General features: G+C 48.0%; 1 protein-coding gene across 1 annotated transcript in view; it reads right to left on the minus strand.

Annotated features, from left to right (window-relative positions):
* Nucleotides 1–5,553: 5,553 nt before the first annotated feature.
* LOC120521452 (NACHT, LRR and PYD domains-containing protein 3-like) overlaps nucleotides 5,554–18,264 on the minus strand; it is a 91,176-nt gene continuing 78,465 nt past the window's right edge. Inside the window, exons 7-10 of the mRNA XM_039743055.1 lie at nucleotides 16,718–16,891; nucleotides 12,930–13,103; nucleotides 7,260–7,433; nucleotides 5,554–6,588 (exon numbers count right to left, since the gene is read on the minus strand). Of these exons, the coding sequence (XP_039598989.1) occupies nucleotides 6,489–6,588; nucleotides 7,260–7,433; nucleotides 12,930–13,103; nucleotides 16,718–16,891 (622 nt within the window). The 3' untranslated portion in view covers nucleotides 5,554–6,488. The remainder of the gene's footprint in view (nucleotides 6,589–7,259; nucleotides 7,434–12,929; nucleotides 13,104–16,717; nucleotides 16,892–18,264) is intronic.

The raw sequence follows: 18,264 nt of genomic DNA on the forward strand, positions 1-18,264 counted from the left end.
TGAAGACAAGGCCAGGGTTTGTGCTGTCGGCTCTGAAGAGGACAATGAGGCCACAGTGGCTGTGTGATCAGCAAAACTGAAGATCTGAAACATGTCACCTGGTCTGATGTTATCTCAGTTTCTACAATGACATGTCAATGTTGGTCTGCTCTGATTGGGCCTAAACAGTGTGTGTCCACAGCTCATCCTGCTCTGTTGACTAAAGTGTTGTCTTCTTGTTAAACTTTAGACCTCATGATGTCAGGTGAGTGTCACTGGATTGTCACAGCATGCCTCAGCATGGTGGCTGATCACACACATCCATTAATGGCCACCATGGACACTTTAAAAATGGAGGATTACAGCAGGATAACACGACATCTCACAGAGCAGGTGTCACCTCAATGTGCCTCATCTAACATGACAGTGACTTCAGTTGACACCAATGACTGCACGTCCAGTCCAATAAAGCACTTCTGGGATGAGCTGAAACTGCAAGTGAAGAGCAGAAATGTGAGGCTGAGAAGTCCGAAGGACTGTGTGACGTCAACATGGAGACAGAAATCCATAAGGAGCTATTCATGGGGTCTTAAGGGGTCATCACCTTGGGGAATTCAGGCTCTTTAGAGGCCGAGGTGCCCACCTGGTGTGCCTAATAAAGTGCCCACTTGGTGCCCCTGCAGATCTTGAGCACATTGCTCTTCTCCTGCACACCCGCTTTACACTCTTTAGTCCAGCGGCCATGTCTTTGTGCACACGTCATCATCTGCACTCACACTCACTCCTCACTCTTTGTATCTTCTGCTCGTCTCTCCTTGTCGTCCCTCTTGTGTCCCCCATAGGAGGTTTGTCCCCCTCATGTCCTTTTCTCTGACACCCCACCAGGCTGCCCCTCACATTCACACACTTGAACCTTTGCTCCTGTCTGTGCAGATCTCATCTTCATGACACTAATTTTTAATTCTCTTATTTTGATCTTCTTCTTTACTCTTCCAGTATGTCCTCACAAATTCCCAGTCCATGTGACCAGTAAGGTCATTCTGATTCTGGTCACTCCTGGTTGGGGTCACTAAGTGTCAGGGTCTCTCCCAGTAGCAGGAACTGAACACAAGCAAGATGGACAGGCCATCACAGAGGGTCCACACTCAGGGGGTCTAACTGACCACCTCAGCGGCACAAAGTCTTTAAACATCAAATAAGAAAAAGAAGTAAACTGTGAAGGAAAAAGTACTGAGAGAAAAGGAGAAAACACATGTGGACCCCCAGTTCTCCTCCCCGTCCTAAACATGTCACTTGTCACTGAGGTTTGACCTCGGCAAGCTAAGCTGGTGCAGGACGTGACATCAGGCTAAGTCTTCAAGGCAGGCGTCCTGAGCACATGGCAGACCACCGCAGACTCTCACAGTTGTTCTCCCCTTCACTCAGATGACTTTCTTCTCATGGGAACACTAAAGATGTCCCCTCACTGACTGTGACGTGTGTTGAACCCGAGTCTCTGAGGTCTGCAGACACACTAAGGCTGTGTGCTGTATGAGCCAATCAGTGATCAGAGATCAGCAAATGTTACAAACTTCAGGAAAAAATGACTGACCTGCAGCATTATGGGATACGAGGGGAGGCCAACATTAAAGGAGATGCAAATGGAGGAGTTATTATGGGATATCAGCGGACAGGAGAGTGGAGAACAAAAAGAGAAGCAAATGTGCAGTCAGGAGAAAAGGAGAAGAAGAAGTGAGAGCTGGAAATGAAGAACAGAAACCCAAAGAGACGAGTGACACAGCCTCACCAGCAGAGGGCAGGACTTGGGGACCTGCAGGACACTCAGATGTCTTATAAGACGTCCTGGACTGTCAGATGAACACATCTGATCACCTTGAGAGAACTTCCTCCATCACAGTCCTGATAATAATAAGAATATTAATAATAATAAGGACAAGACTGTCACCTGACGTCACCACTGAGCTGCTTGTCCTTGTCCCATCTCGCTCCTCATTCTTCAGATCTCGTTGTGTCCATTGATGTCATCCAAACATGTGAAGTCAGCGTCACTGATGGCTGTTGGCTTACAGCTGTGATTTGAACTCACGTCCTCTGATTTGATGTCATTTAACGTTTTCTCTGAATATTTACTGACTGACTTGTCACAGCACATTCATCCTCATCGTCATTTTCTCGAATGTTATTCATATTTCCTGTTCAGTTGCCTTTACTGTCACTCTTGTCTTTATGTCACTCAAAGTCCTGTGACCTCTTTGCTGTGTCTGTGTCCAGGTGGTCATTCAAGGTGACACAGTGAGTTAGCGGTGGGATTTGAACTAGCGTCACTGTGGTGGTCCGGCCTGTCCCTGAGCCACTGGGCCACACTGAGGTTGCACGTGAGCTTTGACAGAGCAGATGGTGGACTTGTGTGAATTCCTTTAGAGGTTTAGCCCTCTGGAGAAGACACCCAGTAAGTTTAGAGGCGCTTTGTCTTCTATTTCCATGAATAATTCAGTGCGACTTTATCTTTGAAACTAAATAAAAACGTAATCCAAAACCGTAGAGTGCCCACTTTCAAACATGACCGCTGTTTAAACACACCTGAGTTTTAAAATTTTACACCAAAATGGCCGCTTCTCCCTTTTCTCAGAAACAGCTGAGTTGGAGCCGCCATATTGACATGCTAATAACATGTAAATCAAGGAGGACCACCGCTGACGAGCAGGAGTGCTGGCACTGCACCCGTTTCCCATTGGACAAACGCCTGCTTTGATGACTGAGAGCTCCCCATTCTAACACTCACACACGATTCATTGAGGACCCCCAACACTCTGAAGATTCACTTTCTTGTGTGAGAAACACGGGGTCCTGACTCTGTAAAGGGTGGGAAGTGCTGCTGTGAAGTATGGCGCCCGCTCTGTCGTTGTTCTGGCACGCTGATCATTCTGCACAGTGAAAGTGCTAGTCTTGATGGCTAAGCCAGTAAATCTGCAATACCAATGGAGCTTTATAAGGTGGGCTCGGCTTCACTCGGGTGAAAGTGCCTCTGCTTCCCCAGTCACACAGAGCCCACCAGGCGATGGTGCTGATCACCTGAATATTGGGCTGGATGTGACATATTTTGATCGTTATGCTGCCATATGTATATGGGGTAATCAGAGCACAGTGAGAAGCTAGGAACTCAAAGGCAGATGTAAGGTGACGTCACCGTCCCCTCCACTTGTGTCCTCGTAGTGAGCAGCGGCCTAAACAAGTGAGCCATTAAAAAGAAATTAAAGAAAAGATGAGAACATGGAGGAGTTTGGAGATGGGATGGACTGGTGCCATCCAGGGTGGAGTCCTGACTCGATGTAGACAGACGGCCACTGAGGGACCACCACCTGAACTGGACTGAAGGGGCTTAGAAAATGGATGGAAAGACAGAGGGGAATAAACTGAACTTGGAATTAAGAAAGAAAGTGGAAAATATAAATAAGAGTGGGACCGGGGATGAGAGTCCAAAATTAAACAAGAATTGGGGGGATGAAAACCAATGAGGGCCTGATGGACCCCAGCATGAGGGTGGGCTTCTACAGGACAGCTGAATAAGAAACAAAGGAACAAGAGGGACTGAGAGTGGGGGAGAAGAAAATAAATGAGAAAGAACAAGAAGAAGAGAGTTAGAAAGTGAAGGACAGTGATATGAGAGGGACGAGACAGTAGAGGACAGAAGAGGAGAAGAAGGAAGAATGAAAAGGAAGGAGAGGAAGACAAGGAGTGGGAGACAGCAGAGAGCAGCCATATTAAAAGAAAATGAAGAAGAAAAACAGACAAACAACTCAACAAGGGCAGACATTTGTGTTTCTAAGGTTAGTGCCATCTTGACTGGCATCATCTGCAGTGAGACCCTCATGGACTAAAAGACCACCAGACCTTCACTCCACTGAGCCTCAGGTCAGGTTCATGCAGATCAGTGAGACATGTGAGTCGGTGTGAAGATGTAAAGATGGATGACATCCTCAGTTATTGGTGACAAAGAGCAGCAAAGTGGAGAAGACGACAAGCGAGTGGAGAAATGAGAAGTGACAGGCGTGTGTGACGTGACATTCAGGTGTGTTTGGTGACTCGCTCAGCTGCTTTGAAAGTCGGGACATTTGAGACTCCTCTAGTCACATCAAAGGGTCTGTTGTCACAGCTTGGCTTATTTTATATTTTATTAACAGTGAGTCACATTCACAAATCACAGCAGTCACAGAATGTAATGACATGTAAGAGCAGTGGTGGAGCCTGCAGGGGGCGATCACTCCTAGCCACACTCTAACGGGGATCCACAATCCTGACTAAAATAAAAACAACTAAAGCACATAGTGGTACCTCCTAATATGAAGTGTGGTATAAATAATATAAATCTGACAGGACGCTGTTTGGCTGTTGCTGCCATATAAATGCTTCACATTGTCACCAGGCTTGTCCCCCACTTCTTGTTGTCACCAGGCTTGTCCTCCTCTTCCTGTCATCACCAGACTTGTCCCCCTCTTCCTGTCATCACCAGGCTTGTCCCCCACTTCTTGTCGTCACCAGGCTTGTCCCCCCCATATGCTGTTTCACTATGGCTAAGCACATGTCAGGTGTACTGAGAAGAAGCTCCTGGTGCTCCAGCTTTGGTTCTGCTCACAGATTTATTTGGCCCAAGCCCACTGACATCAGCAGCTGGTCAACATGGAAAAAGAAGATGAAAATGACGAGAGAAATCTGATGAAGAAAGTAACAACACAAATAACTGAGAAGAGAGTGAAATGGGTGAGGATGAAAACTAAAATGACGAGAAAGAGATGAAGGTGCAGCTGGTGATGACAACGAGTGTCAGTGGCCTTGGTGGGCATTAATAGGGTGTCAGGGCATGTGAGGGGGCCGCTTGTGCCCTCAGTTCAGAAGCCCATTAATTAGCAGTGGACATATAATGTGTTTGTAATCCCACTTTATAATATCAGGAGGCTGAAGTCGTCTTCACAGACAGCAGATGTCTACTCGAGTGACGTGAAGATTCTTGCGCTGCTGTCACTGATATGGGGGTCTGTGGCCACCTGGACTTCAAACTTCTCACACATCACAGTTTTTAAAGAGGCTCCTGTGCTCAGCAGGGGGCGCTTGCTGCCTGGTTTGTGTTCTTTTAGAAATGGAGGACATACGAGATCACAGTCTACAGTTCTGGAGTTAAACTGAGTCTTTCTGCACATTTTCATATTCCTTCTGGACGCTGCGCTGTACTGCAGATGGTCACTTTGAAATCCCACCTGAAGCCCACCTTTCTGACTTGGCTTCCTAAACTTGTCCGTCAGTATTTCTTTACTGTGTCTGCTGTGTATATTTGGAGTGTTTATGGTGAAGCTGTGCAGCACTTTAGTGGACCCCTGATGTTTTTTAATGAGCTCTAGAAATAAAATGGACTCGACTTGACTTGTCTTCTTCCTCTCCTCCTCCTCCTCCTCGTCTGTCCTCGTCCCCCTCGTGTCACTGACTGTCCTTCACTTTCTAACTCTCTCCTCCTTGCCCCTCTTCTTCATCTCTCTGTTTGTTTTTTTCTCTCCCATTCTTGTCACTGTCCCTCTTTTCCTAACCCAGCTGTCCTATAGAAGCCCACCCTCAGGCTGGGGTCCCCCACTTGTTTCCTTTAGACCCTCATCCCACTCGCACTCTTATTTTATTTCCCAGTTTCTTTCTTAATTCCCAGTTCAGTTTATTCCCCATTATTTGTCCATCCATTTTCTAAGCCCCCTCAGTCCAGTTCAGGTGGTGGTCCCTCAGTGGCCATCTGTCCACATCAAGTCAGAACCCCACCCTGGACGGCGCCAGTCCATCCCATCTCCACACTCCTCCATGTTCTCCTCGTCTTTTCTTTTCTTTATTTTTAAACCACTCACTTGTTCAGGCCGCTGCTCACTACGAGGACACGACTGGAGGGGACGGTGAAGTGAAGACGACGGAATAAAAAAGAAAATCAAAATCAAAACTGAGCCTCGTGGGAGTTAAAGTGTCACCAAAGGACAATCAGCAGATGTGCAGACAGGACTTGTGGGACACGGAGCAGACACGGGTTCAAATGACACCGAGTGACGATGGAGACGAGCGCTGATGGCGTCCTGTGGTGGACCAGCGTCCTGTCCAGGGTTTGTCTCAGCCTCGTCCCCAGTGTCACTACAGCCTCAGGCCCCCTGTCACCCCACAGCTGGACTGTCCACTTCTCTTTGCTCCTTCTTGGGGGGCTTTTTACAGGATGACCCCCAATGCTTTACTGCCTCTAGTGGTGAAACTCGGCTGGTCTGCAGGTCCAAGTCTGCTTTAGTTTTGTCACCAGTTGAGGGTCTCAAGTTGTTAAAAATAAAAATTACGTTAAAGGAGGAGCACACAGGCTGAGGGGACACGGAGAGTTTATTAAATGAGGAGCAGAGCAGAGAGGAGAAGAAAAACAAGAAAGAGGAGAATTTAGGGGAGAGTGGACGGGGGGCTCCGTAACTGATAGGGGGTCAGTCTGATCACCACTGCTGGTCTTCTCATGTACTGATAGTCAGCTGTTGTCCAGACCTTCCCAGCTCCCCCTGTAGTGACCTCAGGTTCCTCTTCTCACTCTCACTGATCCCGTTATCAGACAGCCTGTGAGGAGACACAAGTGTGAGTTACAAACAGCAGGGGGCGCCACACACACACTGCACTGTCATACCGACACGCCCCTTGTTGTCACCCAGAATTCCTCTCAGTGTCTGTGGTCATCTAAGTCACATGATGTGTGTGTCAGCCTGTCAGTCACTCAGTCCACTCACCGATTGGTCAACATCCTCTGAAGGCCTGCTGGTCGCGTCACATTTCATAAAGACGGTGGTCTGTCCAGTTGATGTGCTGTTGTCCCCTCTGTCCCCCTGTGGTCACTTCCTGTCTGTCTCTCTAGTGCTCCGTCTCTCTTCATTTTCTTCTCTTCTTCTCCTCCTCACTCTCATGTCTTCTCTCATTTCGTCTCCTGCTCGTCTCTCATCCTCCATCTTGTTTCTTCTTGTTGTCTCCTGATCCCCCCTGTGTCCTTGTCCCCCTGTCTCTGGCTGGACATTCAGCTGCTGTCCATTTCTTCTTCTTCTTGCTCATCTCACACTCCTCCTCCTCCTCCTCATCTTCCTCTGTCTGTCTCTCCTTATCTTTGTTGTCCTTCCTGTCTGTCACCTTAGTCAGCTCCACTTGTCACTGTCACTCTGGTCACTCCGTGTGCTGTCATGTGATCAGCCCGCCCATCAATACCACATTCACACCCCCCACCCCTCCCCCTCTTTACTCACCCCAGTCTCTCTAATTTACAGTTGTCACTCCTGAGCCCCTCACTCAGCTGACAAGCCCCTGAATCTCCCAGGTTGTTTTCGCTCAGCCACAGTTCAGTCAGCCGTGAATTTGGAGACGAGAGGACCGAGGAGAGAGCTGAGCAGCAGGCCGAGGTGAGACCACAAAAGTCCAACCTGTGAAGAAGAAGAGAGACGAGTGAGGACAGACAGACAGACAGAAGGACACACAGCACAAGGGCTCAATGACTGTGCCGTCTTCACTGAAATGCACTTTGACCCTGAGACCACCGCTGTCCTTATAAGGTAAGGCGCTATATACCTGACAGTGTCTTCTGCCTTCCTGCCACACTGACTGGTGACACATCACTCAAAGTGACATGAGGACAGGAATGTGAAGGACATGAGGCTGACAGTGTCCTGCACTCGAGGGTCCAGACAGACTTGTCAAAGTCGATAACAGCGGAGGGACCACCTTGGATTTGTGTCTGTAACTGAGGACTCAGCACATGGAGGGGCTTTGACTGATTTGCAGGACCCCATCCACAGATTCCTGTTAGACACGCCGGTCACTGCTGGAGATCGGAGAACGCGACACTCCAGTGTCTGTCATGGTGGGCTCTCCTGATGTCAGACCACTTAGACGATGAGGACACTCTGTCTGTCTATGGTGACAAAGACTGGACTGACTGTGTGATCAGTGACATAATGGACAGGGTGGACAGAACTGACATGTGACACTTCTGACACTCACACGTCACATGCTGACCAGTGTCACTGACCAGCTGACCTCAGTCCACTAAAGGCCTCACTGCTGGTTACCTCAGTTTTCTTATTTCTCTCCTAATTTGAATAAAGCCAGTGGACGAGCTCTGAATGGACACTCAGCATCCCAAAGTCCAGTCCCCTGGGCACAGAGGTGGTCCGAGTGGACTGTGAAGTGACCCCCATTACTGCTGTCCACTCCCAGCTCTCCTCTGACCTGAGCTGGCCATTTAGAGCAAAATGGCAGAGTGACCTGCTAGCATCGCCACCTGCTGGTAGGAGTTAGAAATGACACAAGTGACATCTCAGTGACATCAAACCACACGGAGAATTAAAGAATAAAAAGAGAAGAACAGCAGCTTGGCCACCGAAAGAGAAAAGAATCAGAAGATCACAAGAAGAACACGTCAGGAACTTTGAAAAGGACGAGAATCATCAGGAATTCAGCAGTCCGGACCACCAGGATTAACTCACCTGTGAAGATAAGGAAACAAAACAGAACAACAACACATCCCATAATAAACAGACAGAATATGAGAGAATGTGAAAGGAAAACCAAACAATCGTCTCTTCATAGCTCAGTCCTAAATCACAAGCAAATCTTTTTAGTTCTGAAGACACAAGTGAGGCCCCCCATGACAGCCTGTTTGAGGGGTCCTGCTTCTCGAGGTCCGACCACATAAACCTCACAGTCTGAGGGCCAACGCGATTCTCTCAATGACTTCTTCAGGGCAAACAATAAAACATAACACACATTACTAAATAAATCCTAAAAATGTCACTCTGTGACAATGACAATGACGTGTGTCACATTAAAGAGTATTGGTGTCCACTACAGCTGTCCCCGTGTTTAGGACCCCCCGTCATTTGTGTGTTCTCAATGTCACATTAAGATACGCTGGTTAAGGCCGATGTCTACAGACACTTTGAACATTCAAATGAGGACATGTCCCCTGTTCAAGGTGCCAGCGTTGTAATAAAGAGTGACACCATTGTCATCAGTCAAGTGACGATTTGTCTAAGAAACAGGCGAGACTTGAGCTGTGAGGGTAGAATACACGACAATAGGGTCACGTCACAAGTCTGATGTGCAGGACACCAACAGAGGGGCACGTGGACATCAGGAGCAGAAAAGTGACGTCAGAGAGGGGCTGAGCAAATGTCACTTTGTCACTAAGGGTCACAAGGTGGGACAACTGAAATCAGAAACTAACAGAAAGTGCTGGGGATTGTGATGGACACTTGAGGTCACAGGAAGTGAACTGGATTGTCAAACTGGGAACAACAGCAGCTGCTGGTCTGCTGAGGTGACGAGGAGCACACAAGGGCTTAGTGGCTTTGGGTGAGATGGTGGTGACGGGTGGTCTGCGGTATCCTTTATTAAATAAGGTGACATTTATGTGGAGTGTGTGTGTGTGTGTGTGTACTCCAGAATACTGACATCTGTTAGTCTGACCTGAAGACATTATTGAGAGAATCACAGAACATGTTGGCCATCAGACTGAGAGGTTTATGTGGTCAGACCATGAGAAGCAGGACCCCTCAAACAGGCTGCCATGGGGGGCTTTACTTGAGCCTTTAGAAGGATTTGTGTGTTTGATGTGGGACTGGGCTATGAACAGATGCTTATTTGATGTTCTCGTCACATTCAGTTTGTTTATTATGGGATGTTGTTGCTCTTTTGATTTGTTTCCTGATCTTCACAGGCCGATGACGATGAGCTGAGCTGCTGAATTCCAGGTGACCGTGATGTCCCTACATTGATGGATTAAAGGCCAGAAGTCCGCGTGACCGTCATCATCAAGTTCTTCCATGAGAACCCTGAATACCATGAGGTCTGATCATTTATAGTAGGTAGAATGCATACAGGGGTCTGGGTGGTCTTGTGGTCTGGAAACCCTGCAGATTTTATTTTTTTCTCCAGCCGTCTGGAGTTTTTTTGTTTTTTCTGTCCTCCCTGGCCATTGGACCTTACTTTTATTCTCTGTTAATTAGTGTTCCCTTATTTTAATTCTTATTTATTTGGTCTTTTTTCTCTTTCTTCATCATGTAAAGCACTTTGAGCCGCATTGTTTGTATAAAAATGTGCTCTATAAATAAATGTTGTTGTTGTTTTGTCAACCCTGAGCTCCTCTCAGACCATCACAGTTCTCTTTAGGGTCTTCTGATTCTTCCCTCTTTGTATTTGAGCTTCTTCTTGGACATTAGAAATGCACAGCCCTGACACATTTGGGGGTCACATGACTGCCATCTTTGCCATCAAATCAGGCAGGACATGTCAATGGACAGCAAGTGGGTGGGCTAAAGATGGAAGGACCTTCACAAGGTTTGAAATCTCAAGCCTCCATGAAAAGTAACACAAGTCCACCATCTGCTCTGTCAAAGCTCAGGTGTCACCTCAGTGTGGCCCAGTGGCTCAGGGACAGGCCTGACCACCACAGTGATGCCAGTTCAAATCCCACCGCTGACTCACTGTGTCACCTTGAATGACGACCTGGACACAGACACAGCAAGGAGGTCACAGGACTTTGAGTGACATAAAGACAAGAGTGACAATTAAGTGAACTGAACTGAAAATATGAATAACATTCGAGAAAACGACGATGAGGATGAATGTGCTGTGACAAGTCAGTCAGTAAATATTCAGAGAAAACGTTCAAATCAGAGGACGTGAGTTCAAATCACAGCTGTAAGCCAAAGCCCATCAGTGATGCTGACTTCACATGTTTGGATGACATCAATGGACACAACGAGATGTGAAGAATGAGGAACGAGATGGGACAAGGACAAGCAGCTCAGTGGTGACGTCAGGTGACAGTCTTGTCCTTATTATTATTAATATTCTTATTATTATCAGGACTGTGATGGAGGAAGTTCTCTCAAGATGATCAGACGTGTTCATCTGACAGTCCAGGACTTCTTATAAGACATCTGAGTGTCCTGCAGGTCCCCAAGTCCTGCCCTCTGCTGGTGAGGCCGTGTCACTCGTCTCTTTGGGTTTCTCTTCTTCATTTCCACCTCTCACTTCTTCTTCTCTTTTTCTCCTGACTACACATTTGCTTCTCTTTTTGTTCTCCACTCTCCTGTCCTCTGATATCCCAAAATAACTCCTCCATTTCCAGCTCCTTTAATGTTGGCCACTCCTCCTATCCCATAATGCTGCAGGTCAGTCATTTTTTCCTGAAGTTTATAACATTTGCTGAACTCTGATCACTGAATGGCTCATACAGCACACAGTCTTAGTGTGTCTACAGGCCACAGAGACTCGGGTTCAACACACGTCACAGTCAGTGAGGGGACATCTTTAATGTTCTCATGAGAAGAAAGTCATCTGAGTGAAGGGGACAACAACCATGAAGGTCTGCGGTGGTCTGCCATGTGCTTAGGATGCCTGCCTTGAAGACTCGGCCTGACGTCACGTCCTGCACCAGCCTAGCCTGCCGAGGTCAGACCTCAGTGACAAGTGACATGTTTAGGACGGGCAGGAGACCTGGGGGTCCACATGTGTTTCCTCCTTTTCTCTCAGTAGTTTTTCCTTCACAGTTTTCTTCTTTTTCTTATTTCATGTTTAAAGACTTTGACCCGCTGAGGTGGTCAGTTAGACCCCCTGAGTTTGGACCCTCTCTGATGGCCTGTCCATCCTGCTTGTGTTCAGTTCCTGCTACTGGGAGAAACCCTGCCACTTAGTGACCCAAACCAGGAGTGACCAGAATCAGAGTGACTTTACTGGGCAGGTGCACATGTGAACTGGGAATTTGGAATGACATACTGGGAGAAGAAAGAAGAAGAAGAAGATCAAAATAAGAGAAATAGAAATGAGTGTCATGAAGATGAGATCTGCACAGACAGGAGCAAAGGTTCAAGTGTGTGAGTGTGAGGGGCAGCTGGTGGGGTGTTAGAGAAAAGGACATGCGGGGGACAAACCTGCTATGGGGGACACAAGAGGGACGACAAGGAGAGACGAGCAGAAGACACAAAGAGTGACGATTGAGTGTGAGTGTAGATGATGACGTGTGCACAAAGACATGGCCGCTAGACTAAAGAGTGTAAAGTGGGTGTGCAGGAGAAGAGCAAAGTGCTCAAGATCTGCAGGGGCACCCAGTGGCCACTTTATTAGGCACACCAGGTGGGCACCTCGGCCTCTAAAGAGCCTGAATTCCCCAAGGTGTTGACCCCTTGAGACACATGAATGGCTTCTTATGGATTTCTGTCTCCATGTTGACATCACGCAGTCCTTCAGACTTCTCAGCTTCACATTTCTGCTCCTCACTTGCAGTTCAGCTCATCCCAGATGTGCTTTATTGGACTGGACGTACAGCCATTGATGTCAACTGAAGTCACCGTCATGTTAGATGAGTCACCTTGAGGTGACACCTGCTCTGTGACATATCGTGTTATCCTGCTGAGATCCTCCATTTTTAAAAGTGTCCGCTCTCAGCTGATTATCAGTTACGTGATGGTGAGTTGGGAGGCCACGACACTCCTGAGAACTTTAGACAGAATAGAGAAGTGAGTGATGGACTGAGACCTGTTACCTCAGATTGTCACATCAAGACCAGACTGTCCTAAAGGGGGGATACAGAAGAGACCTTCAGGGTCACTGGCACAGAGCCACGGTCACATGATGGATTTATTATTGTCACGACAGTCAGGATTAGGACATGAAGACAGGATTTGAGGAGAGTGGAGGAGATGGGGTTCGGTGCTCAAGTAGGTGGTCTCATCTGACAGAGCAGGTCCTCCGCGTCTTCCTCTGTCTGTCTCTCCTTATCTTTGTTGTCCTTCCTGTCTGTCACCTCAGTCAGCTCCACTTGTCACTGTCACTCTGGTCACTCCATGTGCTGTCATGTGATCAGCCCGCCCATCAATAACACATTCACACCCCCACCCCTCCCCCTCTTTACTCACTCCAGTGTCTTCAATTTACAGTTGTCACTCCTGAGACCCTCACTCAGCTGACGAGCCCCTGAATCTCCCAGGTTGTTGTCGTACAGTATCAGATATGTCAGCCGTGAGTTTGGAGATGAGAGGACCGAGGAGAGAGCTGAGCAGCAGGCCGAGGTGAGACCACAAGAGATCAACCTATGGAGAAGAAGAGAGACGAGTGAGGACAGACAGACAGACAGAAGGACACACAGCACAAGGGCTCAATGACTGCGCCGTCTTCACTGAAATGCACTTTGACCCTGAGACCAACGCTGTCCTTATAAGGTAAGGCGCTATATAACTGACAGCGTCTTCTGCCTTCCTGCCACACTGACTGGTGACAAGTCATTCAAAGTGACACGTGAACACAATGTGAAGGACATGAGGCTGACAGTGTCCTACACTTGAGGGTCCAGACAGACTTGTCAAAGCCGATGACAGTGGAGGGACCACCTTGGATTTGTGTCTGTAACTGACGACTCAGCACATGGAGGGGCTTTGACTGATTTGCAGGACCCCATCCACAGATTCCTGTTAGACACGCTGGTCACTGTTGGACATCGGAGAGCGCGACACTCGAGTGTCTGTCATGGTGGGCTCTCCTGATGTCAGACCACTTAGACGATGAGGACCCTCTGTCTGTCTATTGTGACAAAGACTGGACTGACTGTGTGATCAGTGATATAATGGACAGGGTGGACAGGACTGACATGTGACACTTCTGACACTCACACGTCACATGCTGACCGGTGCCACTGACCAGCTGACCTCAGTCCACTAAAGGCCTAACTGCTGGTGACCTCAGTTTTCTTATTTCTCTCCTAATTTGTAATAAAGCCAGTAGACGAGCTCTGAATGGACACTCAGCATCCCAAAGTCCAGTCCCCTGGGCACAGAGCTGGTCTGAGTGGACTGTGAAGTGACCCCATTACTGCTGACCACTGCTGTCCACTCCCAGCTCTCCTCTGACCTGAGCTGACCATTCAGAGCAAAATGGCAGAGTGACCTGCTAGCATCGCCACCTGCTGGTAGGTGTTAGAAATGACACAAGTGACATCTCAGTGACATCAAACCACACGGAGAATTAAAGAATAAAAAGACAAGAAGAACAGCAGCTGAGCCACCGAAAGAGAAAAGAATCAGAAGATCACAAGAAGAACACGTCAGGGGCTCAGAAAAGGATGAGAATCATCAGGAATTCATCAGTCTGGACCACGAGGATCAACTCAGCTGTGAAGATCAGGTAACAAATCACAAGAACAACAACACATCCCATAATAAACAGACAGAATATGAGAGAAGATGAAAGAAAACCAAACAATCGTCTCTTCATAGCTCAGTCCTAAATCACAAGCAAATCTTTTTAGTTCTGAAGACACAAGTGAGGCCCCCCATGACAGCCTGTTTGAGGGGTCCTGCTTCTCGAGGTCTGACCACATAAACCTCACAGTCTGAGGGCCAACGCGATTCTCTCAATGATTTCTTCAGGGCAAAAAATAAAACATAACACACGTTACTAAATAAATCCTAAAAAGTCACTCTGTGACAATGACAATGACGAGTGTGACATTAAAGAGTATTGGCGTCCACTGCAGCTATACCTGTGTTTAGGACCCCCGTCATTTGTGTCTTCTCGATGTCAAATTAGGATATGCTGGTTAAGGCCAATGTCTGCAGACACTTTGAACATTCAAATGAGGACATGTCCCCTGTTCAAGGTGCCAGCGCCATAATAAAGGGTGACACCACTGTCATCAATCAAGTGACGATTTGTCTAAGAAACAGGCGAGACTCGAGCTGTGAGGGTAGAATACACGACAATGGGGTCATGTGACAAGTCTGATGTACAGGACACCAACAGAGGGGCACGTGGACATCAGGAGCAGAAAAGTGACGTCAGAGGGGGACTTTGCAAATGTCACTTTGTCACTAAGGGTCACAAGGTGGCACAACTGAAATCAGAAACTAACAGAAAGTGCTGGGGATTGTGATGGACACTTGAGGCCACAGGAAGTGAACTGGACTGTCAAACTGGGAACAACAGCAGGTGCTGGTCTGCCGAGGTGACGAGGAACACACAAGGACTTACAGTAGTGGCTTTTGGGGAGATGGTAGTGACGGGTGGTCTGCGGCGTCCTTTATTAAATAAGGTGACATTTATGTGCCGTGTGTGTGTGTGTGTGTACTCCAGAATACTGACATCTGTTAGTCTGACCTGAGGACAGCATGCCACAGAGACTCGGGTTCAACACACGTCACAGTCACTGAGGGGACATCTTTAGTGTCCTCTTGAGAAAAAACTCATCTGAGTGAAGGGGTCAACAACCATGAGGGTCTGCGGTGGTCCACCATGTGCTCAGGATGCCTGCCTTGAAGACTCAGCCTGACGTCACGTCCTGCACCAGCTTAGCATACTAAGGTCAAACCTCAGTGACAAGTACCACGTTTAGGATGGGGAGGAGAACTGGGGGTCCACATGTGTTTCCTCCTTTTCTCTCAGTAGTTTGTCCTTCACAGTTTTCTTCTTTTTCTTATTTGACATTGAAGTGACAGGAGTGACCAGAATCAGAGTGACTTTACTGGACAGGTGCACCACATGAACTGGGAATTTGAGAGGACATACTGGGAGAATAAATAAGAAGAAGAAGATCAAAATAAGAGAAATAGAAATGGGTGTCATGAAGATGAGATCTGCACAGACAGGAGCAAAGGTTCAAGTGTGTGAGTGTGAGGGGCAGCTGGTGGGGTGTTAGAGAAAAGGACATGCGGGGGACAAACCTGCTATGGGGGACACAAGAGGGACGACAAGGAGAGAGAAGCAGAAGACACAAAGAGTGACGATTGAGTGTGAGTGTAGATGATGACGTGTGCACAAAGACATGGCCGCTGGACCAAAGAGTGTAAAGTGGGTGTGCAGGAGAAGAGCAAAGTGCTCAAGATCTGCAGGGGCCATCAGTGGCCACTTTATTAGGCACACCAGGTGGGCACCCTGGCCTCTACAGAGCCTGAACTCCCCAAGGTGTTGACCCCTTGAGACACATGAATGGCTCCTTATGGATTTCTGTCTCCATCTCAACGTTACGCAGTCCTTCAGACTTCTCAGCCTCACATTTCTGCTCCTCACTTGCAGTTCCTGCTCATCCCAGAAGTGCTTTATTGGACTGGACAGGCAGCCATTGATGTCAACTGAAGTCACCGTCATGTTAGATGAGCCACCTTGAGGTGACACCTGCTCTGTGACATGTCGTGTTATCCTGCTGAGATCCTCCATTTTTAAAAGTGTCCGCTCTCAGCTGATTATCAGTTATGTGACGGTGAGTTAGGAGGTCACGACACTATTGAGAACTTTAGAGAGAATAGAGAAGTGAGTGATGGACTGAGACTTGTTATCTTAGATTGTCACATCAAGACCAGACTGTCCTAATGGGGGGATACAGAGGAGACCTTCAGGGTCACTGGCACAGAGCCGGTGTCACAGGATGGATTTATTATTATCATGACAGTCAGGATTAGGACATGAAGACAGCATTTGAGGAGAGTGGTGGAGATGTGGTCCGGTGCTCAAGTAGGTGGTCTCATCTGACAGAGCAGGTCCTCCTCCTCCTCGTCTTCCTCTGTCTGTCTCTCCTTATCTTTGTTGTCCTGCCTGTCTGTCACCTCAGTCAGCTCCACTTGTCACTGTCACTCTGGTCACTCCATATGATGTCATGTGATCAGCCCGCCCATCAATAACACATTCACACCCCCCACCCCTCCCTGTCTTTACTCACACCAGTGCCTTTAATTTACAGTTGTCACTCCTGAGACCCTCACTCAGCTGATGAGCCCCTGAATCTCCCAGGTTGTTGCTGTTCAGCCACAGATATGTCAGCCGTGAGTTTGGCGATGAGAGGACTGAGGAGAGAGCTGAACAGCAGGTCGAGGTGAGACCACAAGAGATCAACCTGTGGAGAAGAAGAGAGACGAGTGAGGACAGACAGACAGACAGAAGGACACACAGCACAAGGGCTCAATGACTGAGCCGTCTTCACTGAAATGCACTTTGACCCCCGAGACCACTGCAGTCCTTATAAGGTAAGGCGCTATATACCTGACAGCGTCTTCTGCCTTCCTGCCACACTGACTGGTGACAAGTCACTCAAAGTGACATGTGGACACAATGTGAAGGACATGAGGCTGACAGTGTCCTGCACTCGAGGGTCCAGACAGACTTGTCAAAGCCGATGACAGTGGAGGGACCACCTTGGATTTGTGTCTGTAACTGAGGGCTCAGCACATGGAGGGGCTTTGACTGATTTGCAGGACCCCATCCACAGATTCCTGTTAGACACGCCGGTAACTGCTGGACATCGGAGAGCGCAACACTCAAGTGTCTGTCATGGTGGGCTCTCCTGATGTCAGACCACTTAGACGATGAGGACACTCTGTCTGTCTATTGTGACAAAGACTGGACTGACTGTGTGATCAGTGACATAATGGACAGGGTGGGCAGGACTGACATGTGACACTTCTGACACTCACACGTCACATGCTGATCGGTGCCACTGACCAGCTGACCTCAGTCCACTAAAGGCCTCACTGCTGGTCACCTCAGTTCTCTTATTTCTCTCCTAATTTGTAATAAAGCCAGTGGACGAGCTCTGAATGGACACTCAGCATCCCAAAGTCCAGTGCCCTGGGCACAGAGGTGGGCTGAGTGGACTGTGAAGTGACCCCCATTACTGCTGACCACTGCTGTCCACTCCCAGCTCTCCTCTGACCTGAGCTGCCCATTCAGAGCAAAATGGCAGAGTGACCTGCTAGCATCGCCACCAGCTGGTAGGAGTTAGAAATGACACAATTGACATCTCAGTGACATCAAACCACACGGAGAATCTATATAATAAAAGCCTAGCGCGGTGTCCGTGTCCGTGTCTGTGTCCGGGTCCGCGTTCCTTTTGGCTGTATAGCCGCCCCGTAGAAAAGCCCCAGTCTGTCCCCTCTTAGAATTCCTGCTTACCCACCTCCGTTCTTTCCCCTTTGCTTTTATTTTTCCTGTTCCCGAAAATCTTTTCAAAACAAAAGTAAAGAAATAGACAGAGCTTCACATTAACGTCTTCTCCCCTTTGCCTATTAAATAATCAATAAAATGAAATAAAAAAATCACGAAAGAAACAGAAACCACAACCTACCCTTACAGCGTCCACCACGCTTCTGGCGTTACAGCCAAACACGTGGTGTATGCAGGTTATGAGGTGTGACGATAATTAACGCCCGAACTACAACAGACTATATTGTTCATATACTATTAACTATTTACAGGGATCAACTCTTTTGG

This window comes from Polypterus senegalus, chromosome 2 (assembly GCF_016835505.1).
Source record: "Polypterus senegalus isolate Bchr_013 chromosome 2, ASM1683550v1, whole genome shotgun sequence".
In the NCBI taxonomy this organism is placed as follows: Eukaryota; Metazoa; Chordata; class Cladistia; order Polypteriformes; family Polypteridae; genus Polypterus; species Polypterus senegalus.